At 34.6% G+C, this 13,144-nt stretch overlaps 4 protein-coding genes across 8 annotated transcripts; 2 read left to right on the top strand and 2 right to left on the bottom strand.

The window, feature by feature from the left end:
* Positions 1-186: 186 nt before the first annotated feature.
* On the top strand, positions 187-3,054 carry Rbsn-5 (Rabenosyn-5). The gene is made up of 7 exons (XM_083079933.1): positions 187-674; positions 796-918; positions 1,051-1,191; positions 1,269-1,430; positions 1,515-1,866; positions 2,040-2,436; positions 2,726-3,054. Exons 1-7 carry the CDS (start codon positions 539-541, stop codon positions 2,951-2,953), a joined length of 1,539 nt encoding a protein of 512 aa, XP_082936059.1. The 5' UTR covers positions 187-538; the 3' UTR covers positions 2,954-3,054.
* A 309-nt stretch (positions 3,055-3,363) lies between these two features.
* On the bottom strand, positions 3,364-4,480 carry Rps15 (ribosomal protein S15). The gene is made up of 3 exons (XM_083079935.1): positions 4,374-4,480; positions 4,084-4,169; positions 3,364-3,751 (listed from the first exon to the last, which is right to left on the bottom strand). Exons 1-3 carry the CDS (start codon positions 4,380-4,382, stop codon positions 3,403-3,405), a joined length of 444 nt encoding a protein of 147 aa, XP_082936061.1. The 5' UTR covers positions 4,383-4,480; the 3' UTR covers positions 3,364-3,402.
* Positions 4,481-5,023: 543 nt separating this feature from the next.
* Positions 5,024-11,180, bottom strand: LOC145960430 (uncharacterized). 5 transcript variants are annotated; one of them, XM_083079897.1, is made up of 7 exons: positions 10,651-11,180; positions 9,031-9,653; positions 8,607-8,909; positions 8,365-8,516; positions 8,045-8,294; positions 7,866-7,981; positions 5,024-7,775 (listed from the first exon to the last, which is right to left on the bottom strand). In XM_083079897.1, the coding sequence occupies exons 5-7, from the start codon at positions 8,188-8,190 to the stop codon at positions 5,236-5,238; spliced, it is 2,802 nt and encodes a 933-aa protein (XP_082936023.1). In that variant the 5' UTR covers positions 8,191-8,294; positions 8,365-8,516; positions 8,607-8,909; positions 9,031-9,653; positions 10,651-11,180; the 3' UTR covers positions 5,024-5,235. The 5 variants fall into 5 exon arrangements, with proteins under 5 accessions (XP_082936023.1, XP_082936024.1, XP_082936025.1 ...); XM_083079898.1 differs by having other exon boundaries at positions 9,031-9,102; XM_083079899.1 differs by lacking the exon at positions 10,651-11,180 and adding an exon at positions 10,606-10,623 and having other exon boundaries at positions 9,031-9,102.
* On the top strand, positions 10,818-13,122 carry Rab1 (RAS oncogene family member Rab1). Its single transcript, XM_083079932.1, has 4 exons — positions 10,818-11,046; positions 11,611-12,007; positions 12,094-12,325; positions 12,410-13,122. The coding sequence occupies exons 1-3, from the start codon at positions 11,024-11,026 to the stop codon at positions 12,292-12,294; spliced, it is 621 nt and encodes a 206-aa protein (XP_082936058.1). The 5' UTR covers positions 10,818-11,023; the 3' UTR covers positions 12,295-12,325; positions 12,410-13,122.
* Positions 13,123-13,144: the final 22 nt, after the last annotated feature.

The following is a 13,144-nucleotide window of genomic DNA, read 5'->3' as shown; positions in this document are numbered from 1 at the left end:
TGGCTCAAATAATTAAAAAATTAAAATTCTTTTTTTATTTAAAAAACTCCATTTATAATTCAAATGATAAACATCATTCTTGTGAGCATATCTAGTCTTTTATAGAGTAACTGATAAAATAATTGATTGATTGAGATATTAATCTTATTTTTAACTTGGACAAGGATCATTGATTTCGAACGGAAATGTCAAGTTTCTTTCAGTAAGGATTGAGGGACGGAAATACACTATAAGAGTTGTAACAGAGATATTTTAAAATACTGCTCGTTATACGATATCATTCAATCTACATAAATATCGTACGCATTTGATAAAAACTGAGCCAGCCCAGATGCTCGTCCTCGATAACACGAGGTTAACGCGTTTGACATTTCTATCAGCTGTTCAATATGGCCGTCTACGAGGGTCTGCGAGACACGGTTCTCCCGAATTATTGGAGAAACGCCTACGTTAGAACGTAATGTGGAACCGGTGAACGTGATCAAAGGATACTAAAAAAAAAAAGGATTGTGAATCCCGAGAATATCTCAGCCTCGTGATGGCCGGCAACGGTGAAGTGCTGGAGGGATTTATATGCCCTATATGCATGACCGATTTCAAGGCACCCAATCACTTGACCAAGCACTTCGAGGAGGTTCATAATGATGATCCTGAAATTCTAAAATCGTTGAAAGGTATACGTGACTCTTTTCGTTTTTTTATCTTATTATTTTGTCAAAGAAGAAGTGCACAAAGTTGTACTACAAGTCAATGAAATGTATGCGAAATGAATATCACAGAGTTTGCGTGTTGCAGATTTGTTTGGCAAAGCCAAGAAAAAGATTCTGAAACAGGACGATATACCAGAGACGTTTCAGAGTTCAGTTTCACAGGACAAGAGAAGAAGTCCTGAAATTAACTGGGGACCACAAGAAATAGGTGCAAATATATTCTACATTATTTGCAAATAAACAGACAAGACTAGGAAGTAGAAGCTTTAATTTATTGATTTATTATTGTTAAAAACTGGAACAAATATATCATCTCATGTGACTAATTTTTAAAAACTAGGTGCAATTACAACTCACACAAAGTACTTTAAGAACGTAAGAAACGCTCGATTAGAGAGATATGCTTATGAAACGAATAAACTTCTTATAAGGCTAGATAAATTATTAAATAATTTACCATCGGATCCTGTCGATAGAAAAGGTAAAAATATATATATATATAAAAGGAAACCCTTATAGCGTGTATAATAGAAATGTAATCTAAATAAAAATTAACAGTTCACGAACGAGCTATCGTGCCATGGATTGACGAGAAGGATGTGAAATTGTGCCCTAATTGTGCAAAGAGTTTCCACTTGGCGAGACGAAAACATCACTGCAGACTTTGTGGAGCAGTCATGTGCCATAATTGTACAGTATTTCTCTCTCTAGGTGACGCACGTATGTAAGATACATATAACATTGATGATACAGAAAGGTTTCCAAAGTTACATCTGACAAAAACAAGTATTTTCCTTTTTGTAGGAAAAATGACTAGTCCTGTGTCTATACAAGACGATTCTACTCTGTCCTCTACGTCGGAAGGAGCTCTCTCTGAGAGAATAGTACGGGCGGGCATTGGTCTCACAAAGTTGGCACGCTCACCCTCCAATGGTAGCTTGAACAGTGTCTTATCATTAGTCAATGATCCGGCTAGCGGTGAGCAGCACTTTAGAGTTTGTACTCATTGTATAAATTTACTCGATGCGAGAGAAATGCAAAAGGCCAAGCAGTTCGCAAAACCGATTGTTTGTGAGTTTTACGAGAAAATGCGGGGGTACATGAGCGAAGCCTCGCAGCATTTAGCAATGTACAACAAAATGTGGGAATCGTTACAGTATGTGAACTTTTATACATCATGTTTAAGATAACATTCATATTAAATGCACGAGATATTACATTAGAAAAATTATTTAACTAACATGCAAACTTGTATCGCACACATAAATATACAAAAAATAATTAATATATCAGAAATGCATTGAAAACTATTTTGGGAAATTATTTTAGAGAAGGAGAGACTACGTACGATGTGGAGGACGCTCAATCGTTGCGAGTCAAGTTGGCAAAGTTGGGAGAAAATATAGATGCAACCAGCAAAAAGATTCTCATCCTCGGCGCGAAAAAAGACGTGCAAGATCCGCAGGAGATGCAGGGACAAGAATTGCGTCTATATCAGATGGTTAGAACATCGGCAATGATATTTTTAAAGGAAGAGTTATTAACTCTACAACCTTTATCTTCGGTAGAAGAATATGTAGCTTTACGAGAGGAACGTCAGAAAAGAATAGAAGCCCGAATAGCGTACGAGCGACAATTGGAAGAAGAGCAACGAGAAAAGTCGAAGGAACAGCGCAAGAGAGATACATGGAATTTAGATAATAGTCCTTCCATGAAAGTCAACCAGGTAATTTGTACTAACAAAGCATGTAACAGAATTAAAAAATTTAATTCTAAATCATGCTAAATCGCAAAAATCTAATCTTCAATTTGATATTTTGTACTTTCTTTTGTGTAAAACATATACTATAAACTTAAGATTTTCAAAATACAAGATATATATTGTTTAAAATTTCTTAAAAAAAAAAAAATTAATAAAGAAGATTGAGTTTGAAATACAAGTTGATTGACTAATTGATTGATGATGTAGTTAAATTAGAAATTTCATAATTTTGACATAAAAAAATTTTTTTTAGGCACCGACAGTTGTGACTCAGTCTCAAGGTTGGGGTCCGTCCAATGTCACATCCATCATGTCTTCCTCTATGGATCCAATAATTGAACAAATGAGCAATCTTCGAGCATACATTAAGCAAGCCCGCGCCGATTGCAAGTATGACGAAGTTGCGACACTAGAAAGCAATCTTCGGGAGCTTCAAAGTGCCTACTTTGCTATGAAACAGAGTAATAGCAATGATGGCTAGGTATACGAGCAACATACTGCTTACATCTCAGCACACAGTGTTGAACTCTTCTCTTATAGTAAATGTATTTCCTATTAATTTAATAAATCTTCTCTCTTGTATTACATGTAAAATCTTCATATACACATTGTAAAGCAATATACCTGAGTCACATGAATGCGCAGATGATGAAATATATATTTAAACAGTTTAAGATTTAACGAGTGTATAATAGTCACAAACTATCATCTTTTTAATGCATATTTTAAGCATTAAATTGTGATATTCGTTACTTATCTTTCTTCTTTTTATAAACTAAATCAAAAAATTTCTTGCTTTCACACATTTTTATACTTTTCTTGAAATTACAAGAATATTTTTATCTAGTTACGAGTAAATTTTTGTAAACAATATTTGTAAAAACAATAAAATTAACTCATTACAATTTTTATTGATAAAAAAAGTACAATTTACTTGAGTGGAATAAATCGTGAAGAATGCGTAGCACCGATACCAGGTCTACCATGTTTAACAGGTTTGTACGTAACGGAGAATTCTCCGAGGTAATGACCAATCATTTCTGGTTTGATTTCAACCTGATTGAAGGTTTTGCCATTGTACACGCCCACAATCGAACCAACCATTTCTGGAACAATGATCATATTGCGCAAATGAGTCTTGACAATTTCAGGCTTTTCATTAGGTGGCGTTTCCTTCTTCGCTTTGCGCAGCTTTTTGACAAGTGCCATAGATTTCCTTTTCAAACCATGGGAGAAGCGCCTACGTGCTCTCGCATGCATCAAATCCATCAACTGCTCACTGGAAAACAATTATTCATTGAAAAAAGGTCCTTTTTTTTCCTCACGCTATATTCAATCGTTTGATTTAGATTTTGAAGATATAAATACAATGTAATAAATTTAGCTTAAAACAAATAAATAGAAATAATTAAAATAATTTAAAAAAAATAATTAAATTTAAAGTAATTAAAATAATTAAAAATAATTAAAATAATAGAAATAAAGCTTAGTTAACTTTAAAATTTATGAATGAAAAAATGTGTAAGAGAGACAAATTACAAATTGTAATTCTTTGTAAATTGAAGCTGAATTGAGGTTATGTTTAAGGAAACAACTCTCGGTGCATCCTACTTTGGCATATCCAGCAGCTGATCGAGGTCCACCCCTCGGAAGGTGAACTTCCTGAAGGTCCTCTTCTTCTTCTGAGTTTCATCTGCCTGTAAAAGATTAAGAGAAAGGAAAAGTTAAATATTCAGCTACCAGATGAGACATTTACCAAATATATACAACTATTGTACATTAATATTGTTTTACTAATATAAATAAATAATTAAGTAAAATGTACAACTAGTACAATTTTGCTTGGTGCAATAGATGCGCGAGATTATCTCAGATTTAATATTAAAATTTCGGAAATTTACCTCAGCCATGTTTTCACGTTCTAACCGTTCTACAGAAAGAATAAAACCATTGAAAGCAGCGTTGCCAGACGGTTGACAGGTTTTTCACGTGAAATTCGGTGAAACTGATATCGCGCATGCGCGAAAAAATTTACTAGACGACACTAGATGAAAGCCAATAGGATTAGTAATAGCTTGAGTCATAGATTATGAATCGACAAAAGAGTGACATTGTTTCCTTGCGTCTTTATTGGACGTAAAAATGGAATTCTCTAGTGAATAAATTCAAATGTATCAAGTTAAAAGTCTCTCCTCTTTGTTATTTTTTTAAATTAATTAAATTATTCAGCTCTGTTTTAGAATTTGTATAAATGTCATATGTATTAGATACAATTAATATTTTTAAACATAAAAAATACTATAATTATATTATAATACAATCACAATAGTTTTCATCTAAATTTGATGAAATTTTGAAAAAGGAAAAAAAAAATTATTTTATGAAATGAAAAATATAAATTCACGTTGTTTGTTTTATTTGATATAATTTGTGTATTCTATATAAAATATATTACCATAAAAAGAGACTTAAATATAAAATATAATTTCACTAAATTATATATTAAACATAAATATGTGAGCGCGCAAGATCTTAATAATTATACATGAAAGAATTTTTAAAATGTATGTAATTTATACCAATGACAATCACATTTATTTATCAGCTGAATTGAGACTAAAAGATAAGAATAAAAAGTTGGAAATTAAAAGTTACAATCACCTTATTTACAATCTATTATGATTCCGAGTATATGCAGTATTCAGTATTTTGTGGATACACACACAATAAAGTATGTACGTTTATCAATATAATAAACTACTTCTATGTGGATCCTCTCTCCAACAAATTGGATTTATTGTCTATATTAAGCCGTCTCACCACTACTCTAGCACCTTCCGTAATATCTTGAATAAATTTTAACATTTCTATGCGTACTTTGCCATTTTTAATATTGTCGGAATTATTCAAAGATCTTTGCCTTCGTCTAAGACACCTTTGCCGAATAGCATTGTCTTTTTTGCGTACATGTAATAAGTCATAGTAAAAGTCCTCTGTAATGTCTTGCAATTTTCTTGGCAAGCCGTTCTTCGACGACGAACTTCTTCGTGAAGTGCGATTACCTTCGTTGGTTTTTTCTTTCGTACTCACACGTGTATCTTCATTAGTCTTAGTATCTTCATTAGTCTCTGGAGTATCCTTATTGATTGTTAAGCAAGATTCACTCTTGTGACCTTTTATTTCTTCAGAATCAGCTCTAAGTTCAACAGACGAGGTATTCAAACTCATATCGTTATCCTTGAATGAGATGGCTGTTTCGGAAAATGCATTCTCTGTCAATGCCATATGTTGCGTTTCTTGTTCACATTGAAACGTCTCGCTATTCGATGTCGAAGAAAGTCCGCGCGTGTGTCGTAAAACCTTTTGCAGAGCCGGTGGCATTTGTTCAATGGTAATAGTCTTGTTTGAAATTATTCTTGGACCATTTGCCTCTTGTTGAGGCAACTTAGTCGAACCAGAATCCTCAGAAATGGAATTTTCCTTCTTTGCAAACATCCTTCTTGGACTTGATGAGTAACTTGATAGAGAATTTGATGGAAAATTATAGAATCTTTTCGCAGATATTTCATACTTGTTTGTCTCTTCAACATCTGTATTGCCTGTCAATAAATCTCTATTTTGCAGTCCTCCGTTTTTTTCCTCAGATGAAACTAATGTAGGTTGAAAAGCTTGAGGAATAAAATCTTTCCTTTTCTCTTTTTCTGTTTCAATGTTATTTTTATCCTCTTTGTTAGTCTCATTATCATCTTGCTGTTCCATTAACTGCTTGTTTCTTTCTGTTATCATTCCTCGTGAAGAACAATCATCATTATTCTTAATACTAGAAGAAATATATTTATTCTGCCATCGAGACTCACATGGATTTAAATAATCTTTAACGTTATGCTTGTCATAATTTACAGGAATATTTAATTTATCCATTTTTTCGTCTATACTATTAACATCTAAATTATACACAGTACCACTAGGAAAACTATTAAACGGCGATAAGCTATTAGAAATTGCATGGCAAGTTTTATGTTGCTGTTCATTATGCTCGCGCGGTGAATCGATCATTGTTACCAAGTTTTCGAGTCTCAGGAGACTTGAATTTAACAAACACTTTTCTCCAGCTTTTGTCTCGACTTTCTCAGAATTCTCTAATACTTCATCCATTTCCAACTTGGTTTTTTGTTCAATAACAGCTACACTATCCTGATCTTGACGTATAGTAAGCATCAAGCCCTCCATTACTAAATCGGTAATGTTAGACGAACGCAAAACCTTGTCGTCGAATATGGTCTTTCTCTCGAATTCTCTGCCTTTTTGTTTACGAGATTTGTAAGATTTATACGTATTATTTGTTGATAAATTATTGTCAATAATTATTGAGGCTGTAGTATGTTGCTTGTTATTTTCAAATTTTAGGTCTGTTTTTGTTATTTCATTATTATGTTCTTTTAATTTTGTGTGTATAGACTCGTTGTTATTTCTTTTAATCACTTCTAGAGTGGAGTGTTCATTCTTTATCTCTGCTCGAAAATTTTTTGGCAGGGGCTGACTGATGGTTGAGAATGAAGAATTTGACCTCTTGTTACACTGTATTTCTTTCTCAATAAAATACTGATTTGGTACATTAGCAGAGTCTACAATAGTCTCATTGATCATCTTTCTGCTATCATTTAAAACATTTTTATCATTTAAAGGACAAATACTTTTTTCCATTGAATCTTCATAAAAACCAAATCCATTTGATAATGTCCATTTATCAACATCATCTTTGATCATTCCCGATTCCAGTGAAGAAAATATTTTGTGTCTCCTACTATTTTGTATTTCTTGATTTGATTTTTGTACTGCTATCGATTTTGTTTCTTCATTTCCATCATCTAATTTTTCAATAGAAATTTTATCTGTTTTCTTTGTGCTCTTTAAAGATTGTTCTTTTATATCACGATCAATAGCATGCTGATCCACGTTTTCTTCACATGTTTTAATATTACAGTTCTTAGACTTATTTTCGTTTATATTATCTTGAAATTCTGCATCAACAAAATGTACTTCAGCTGTGGTTGCATTTAAACTTTCACCAACATTTTCAGTAATTTTCTCTTTGGTATCCAAGGGAACATTTAAATTTTTAAACGTAGTACCTGCATCAGCTTCTTTAACAATAGGATATTTTAAGCTAAATAATGAGTGTTTCGACGAAGGAAAGATCATTATAGTTAATACAAATGCATATGAAAATGTTGCAGCATTACTTCCTTGCTTGAACTTCAGCATAGCAAATATTTTATCTTGACGGGTCCAAGATGTACGATCTATATTTTAGTGTCAAGGTAAAAGAAACACTTTTATAATTATAGCTTTGCTTATTGAGAGAAAGAATATTAATAACTCAAAAAGGATACTATAAGTGACAAGAAGATGCGGCGTTTTAAACTGTTGACCCTGACTCGGGTGACATTTTATAATTCTTCTAACGATTTTTAATAATTCTCGTCCATATGAAAACTGCATAGGATTTCTGAAAATATGTACAAGTTAAATTTTTCCAAAAAAAAACAAGGTGATGACATCATTATCTTACTTCACTGTACGATGATATTTAAAGATAAACTTGTATATGTTCTTTTTATAGCATAACCAATAAGAACCAGGAATGATTAAAAGGTTCTCCTTCTTTGGGTTGAGCCAATCAGATTGGCTAAACGTCTGTAGATGTATTCCAGGCATTTTCTCTCAGGTAATAAATCTTGAAACAATGGAACTAATTTTCTTGAATCTTGTCTACCACTTGATTCTTTTATGATAAATGTCAGATAATAAAGTACTCTTTGCTAAAATAATTTACCAATAAGTCTTCAATTTCTTAGTTTTGATTTTGTCGGCAAATAAATCTGAACTTACTCCTTTTATGACTTCATTAATAAATACATCTTCTATCATGTTCCATGACAAGAATGTTGTAATTATAAAATTACCACACTCTCTGTTCAATATGTACACGATTTGTTTACTTTCAATGTGTACACCTACTGATTCTACAACCAACAATGTATCTGTAAAATAACATACATGTACAATTTTATTTCTTATAAAATAAATTTGTAGATGCCATTTTGTAAAAAAAAAAAATAAAAGAAAATTACCTTGCTTTGCAGAGGTGATAAATGATTTACATCCCAATGTCAAAACGCACACTGATACAACGAGAGGAATTAAAGTTCTTGACAGTACGAACCATACAATGAGAGTTGCACAGAATAAAGCTAAGCACAAATTGACGTTAAAATACTTTTCGCCTCGCAATGAGAAATTTATGATATTGTCGGCACTCGACAGATTCAAGCTTGCTTTCTCTTTCAGTATCAGCCGTTTCCCGTTGGCATTTCTGAAGAATACTTCATTGGGAGGTGCTCGTGTTGGAGAATTCGACGACATCAATGATGATTCTGTGCACAAATTTACATAAATTAAAAGTGATGAACAAAAAGATATAATTATACCCTTGAAAATAAACCTTGCTTATTTAATGTATTTTTGTTAATCTCAAGTTATTTTTAAGTAACTCACGTTTACTTTTTTCAGTATTTTTATACTAAATGATTGAAATCTAGGTATTCACACAAATTTCGAGTTCGCATTCTGTGAGAAATATATAAAACTCGATCATGTACAGCAGAGTTGAACGAACACATATATATCTTTTGAAGCTTTCAGTAACTCTATAGCTCTATATAATATTTTTACACATGTAAAGATAAATGTACAATAAGATTAATCAGTCACAATTTTTTATTTAACAAACTAGCACATTTTCACTCTTTGTTTTGCTTATTTAAGCCAGTGCATCTACGCCATATATATGTATGCATTTATATACAATATAAATATATATTCAAGGGAGAGAGAGAGAAAGAGAAAGAGAGAGAGAGAGAGAGAGACTGCGAAAGGCATACAAAAGAATTTTTATTACTATAGTCACAGCCTAAAGCTGCTTTCCATGAATCTCCACATAATATATCTTAAATATCAAAATTATTACGAGATCCCAACAAATCGTATTTAAACATTTTTTTAGAAAATGCGAATGATATTTTTTAAAAATAACATTGTTTGTGGACAATCCTTGCTTTCAAACGTTGCAGAAAATTTGATGATCCTACTGACATGGAAACCATCCTTGAGACGTGAATCTAGAAGCCACGTACAATCGAGTAAAAAAAAAATTCCCTCCCAGCAAACGCCAAGTAACAGTTATACAGGGTAGGCCATTTTAATCTACGCACTGAAATATCTCAAAATCCATAAGTTTAAGACAAAAGTTGTATGGTTTCGAGGGGGCCATAACAGTACCATTGGTTTGACCTTGAAGAGTTATTTGAAGGTCACATGAAGGTCACCTTTTTGAGAAAAAATATGTAATTGTTAATTTGCAATTAACAATTACATATTTTTTCTCAAAAACAACTATGTGTTTTCTTTACACCAATCGATTCCTCTCATTATTTTGTACATAAAAGTATTAAGGTAAGATAATCGAAAAATGAATATCTTGCTAGATATTTTATGGTTTATGCAAAATTAAGAAATGATTTCAAGCCTCATAACTCGGAAAGTACTTAATAAAAACTAACTTAATTATAGTGTTTTGGAAAGCTCTTGAGATAAGCTACAAGAATATGCAATAAAAAATATAGTGTTCCATTTAAGAAATTGAAGGTGACCTTCATGTGACCTTCAAATAACTCTTCAAGGTCAAACCAATGGTACCCTCTTATGGCCCCCTCGAAACCATACAACTTTTGTCTGAAACATTTTTGTCTTAAACTTATCGATTTTGAGATATTTCAGTGCGTAGATTAAAATGGCCTACCCTGTATAATTGTTAGTTATAATTTCCTACTCGACAATATAATTGTTACTTAACATGTAACAGTTATATAACAGTTATGTAACACACTGTAACAGTTATGCAACACATTGTAACAGTTATGTAACACATTGTAACAGTTATATTGTCGAGTAGGAAATTATAACTAACAGTTATATAACTGTTACTTGGTGTTTGCTGGGTCTATCCTTCTCTCTCCCATCATCACATATTTCTCGTAGAGACATAAGTATATTAATTTAAGGCAGATTTACAGAAACGTCGACTCGACTAAATAAAGTAACCTTCCGCAAATTTACGTTTTGTTCGACTTGACGAGGTATCCGCTCCGACGATGACAAGTGGAATGGACCGCGAGACGAGGATCAGAAAAAAAAGGAAGAAGGGAAAGAGGCCGCCGTGTCTCCGGGCCGAACGGCTGGCCCACCGGCGGGAGACGGTTGATCAGCAACCTGGCGCTGCCATTCTGGCATTACGTCAGTGGCGGTGGTCTCATTCGTTGGCTCGGGGAGGAGTTGCCGTGCGACCGCCATTGTTACAACTCCTTTTCGTCGTATTTTCGCGGAACCTGGGAGAGGAAACCCTGCGCCCCGTGTCCCGTGGCCGAGGAAGAGAGCCCTTCGGAGCCGTAGACTGGAAAGGCAGATCCGACACGCTAGTCCCCGGCGTAGCATGTCCACGATGAATCCCGAGTAGTGAGTAAACCTCCTTTTGCGCAGAGTCGTTAAGGTGCATCGTATCTATCGGCTACGCGTCATCGTCGCATCGAGCGACGACACGAGAGTGACGGGGGAGGCAAACGCGCGTTTCTCCCCCGGGGACGACGCCTGGGACCCTCCTCGAGAGCGGGGGTGGGCGGAGGGAGGGGGGAGGGGGAGGGAAACGAAAAGGGAAGAAAAATATCCTCCTCGAGCCTCGTCGTAATCTTCTGACAGATTCACCCATCCCTTCCCCCTACTACCCGTAACATGGCACTCTTGGTATCCATAGTCCATACTTCAATATTTTCCACCGTCAGACTTTCGCCTCGCGACATCGACCTTGATCCTTCTTCGTAATCAACGATTAAGTCAGTTTGAGACTTTAAAAAGGATCAAAAACTCGTGGAATACCCCTCTCCTCGACCTTCATTTCAGTTTCAAAAATTTATGCAATTTTGCCTGTCGAGGGAATTCATCCAATCTGCCTTCCTTTGATTTGTAAGAAATAATGATAAAATATATGTTGACAAATATACCAGCTGAAATGTTTTGTTTCAGCGATTACTTATTTAAATTGCTCCTAATCGGGGATTCTGGCGTTGGGAAGTCTTGTCTGCTGCTGCGTTTCGCCGATGACACGTACACGGAAAGTTACATCAGCACCATCGGGGTGGATTTTAAGATTCGAACCATCGATCTGGATGGAAAGACAATAAAGCTGCAAATCTGGGATACAGCAGGCCAAGAGCGATTCAGGACAATCACGAGTTCGTATTATCGAGGGGCCCACGGTATTATTGTTGTTTACGACTGCACAGACCAGGAGACTTTTAACAACGTAAAACAATGGTTGGAGGAAATTGATCGTTACGCCTGTGATAACGTCAACAAGTTACTAGTCGGCAATAAATGTGATCTACACACTAAAAAAGTGGTCGACTATACAACAGCCAAGGTAAGCAATAATGCATACTTGTTTTAATATCGTGCAATTTATTTATACCTATTATAATTTCTCGTTTCATGCTTTCTTTTAAATAGGAATATGCGGATCAACTGGGCATACCATTTTTGGAAACATCGGCCAAGAATGCGATGAATGTCGAACAAGCTTTTATGACAATGGCTGCTGAAATCAAACTCAGAGTGGGCCCACCCTCGAGCGGAGCGAGCGATCCAGCAAACAAAGTGAAAATAGAGCATGGACGTCCAATCGAATCTTCTAAGTCTGGATGCTGCTGAGAATTGTAATTTTATGTCCCGTTTAACCAAAGTGAGTGAGACAAAGAGATCTGGGAGGCCTAATCGATTTACATTCGAGCAAGAAGGAAAAAAAATTGCAATTTTTGTTTCACAGAACATCTAACGGTTTGCGGTCCGGGTACCGCAAAATTAAACCTATTACTGGAAACACAAGAACACGAAGAAGTTTCAGTTTATGCCAACAAACAAAAAAAAAAGGAAGAAATCTAACACATTCATGGACCACCAACTCTTCCCCGGAGTTGTACAAAACTCTTGTCCACCTGTCCTGATTGAATTTCGTTTTTGTAGTTACATATCTTTCTTTTCGAAGAAAAAAAAAAGGACGTGGTCACTCGACGCCATTTTTTCTAGCGTCAAGTTTCGACTTGAGATAAATATTTGTGGAGGTAGCATTGATAATGTCGTGCGGGTGTAAGCGTGCGTGTAATAAGGAGCAACTCGAAGCTTTCGAGAAGTAAATTGAAAATAATATTGTGTACGGTGGTTATATATAAAGTTAAGTATATATATTTTTTTTTTTTTAGCCTAATTGTAACATGTACAATGGAGTATGTTGGAATTTGGTCCTGTGCGTAGCCCGCGCGGAGCCACTCCGTATTCCTCTATACTACGATCCAAAATGTTTTTTCCATTTTTCGTTTTGTTCTCTCCGTTTAATTCCCACAGAGATGCGCGCGTATGTTTAGATCGCTCTTTTCCCTCTAGTGAGATTCCCGCGAATTGATGCGCCGCCCTTCCTTTTCTTCTCACACAGCTCATTAGTGTAATTTATAATAACATATTAATAAATATTTCAACACTAAACTCTCGGAACGCATACGTATAT

The sequence above is a fragment of the Camponotus vicinus genome, unplaced genomic scaffold (genome assembly GCF_025532165.1).
Source record: "Camponotus vicinus isolate PSW18456_S1 unplaced genomic scaffold, iyCamVici1.0 SCAF_10, whole genome shotgun sequence".
NCBI lineage: Eukaryota > Metazoa > Arthropoda > Insecta > Hymenoptera > Formicidae > Camponotus > Camponotus vicinus.
The sequence above is the reverse complement of the archived record's forward strand: the minus strand, read 5'-3'. Positions and strand labels throughout refer to the sequence as shown.

Coding starts and splice junctions, on each gene's coding strand:
- Rbsn-5 (XM_083079933.1), top strand. CDS start 539: ATGGCCGGCAACGGTGAAGTGCTGGAGGGATTTATATGCCCTATATGC. Junction 675..795: donor AATTCTAAAATCGTTGAAAG/GTATACGTGACT, acceptor TGCGTGTTGCAG/ATTTGTTTGGCAAAGCCAAG. Junction 1,192..1,268: donor GGATCCTGTCGATAGAAAAG/GTAAAAATATAT, acceptor AAAAATTAACAG/TTCACGAACGAGCTATCGTG.
- Rab1 (XM_083079932.1), top strand. CDS start 11,024: ATGTCCACGATGAATCCCGAGTA. Junction 11,047..11,610: donor TCCACGATGAATCCCGAGTA/GTGAGTAAACCT, acceptor GTTTTGTTTCAG/CGATTACTTATTTAAATTGC. Junction 12,008..12,093: donor TCGACTATACAACAGCCAAG/GTAAGCAATAAT, acceptor TCTTTTAAATAG/GAATATGCGGATCAACTGGG.
- LOC145960430 (XM_083079897.1), bottom strand. CDS start 8,190: ATGCCTGGAATACATCTACAGACGTTTAGCCAATCTGATTGGCTCAAC. Junction 7,982..8,044: donor AAATATCATCGTACAGTGAA/GTAAGATAATGA, acceptor ACATATTTTCAG/AAATCCTATGCAGTTTTCAT. Junction 7,776..7,865: donor GCATCTTCTTGTCACTTATA/GTATCCTTTTTG, acceptor ACTAAAATATAG/ATCGTACATCTTGGACCCGT.
- Rps15 (XM_083079935.1), bottom strand. Junction 3,752..4,083: donor CAGCTGCTGGATATGCCAAA/GTAGGATGCACC, acceptor ATTGTTTTCCAG/TGAGCAGTTGATGGATTTGA.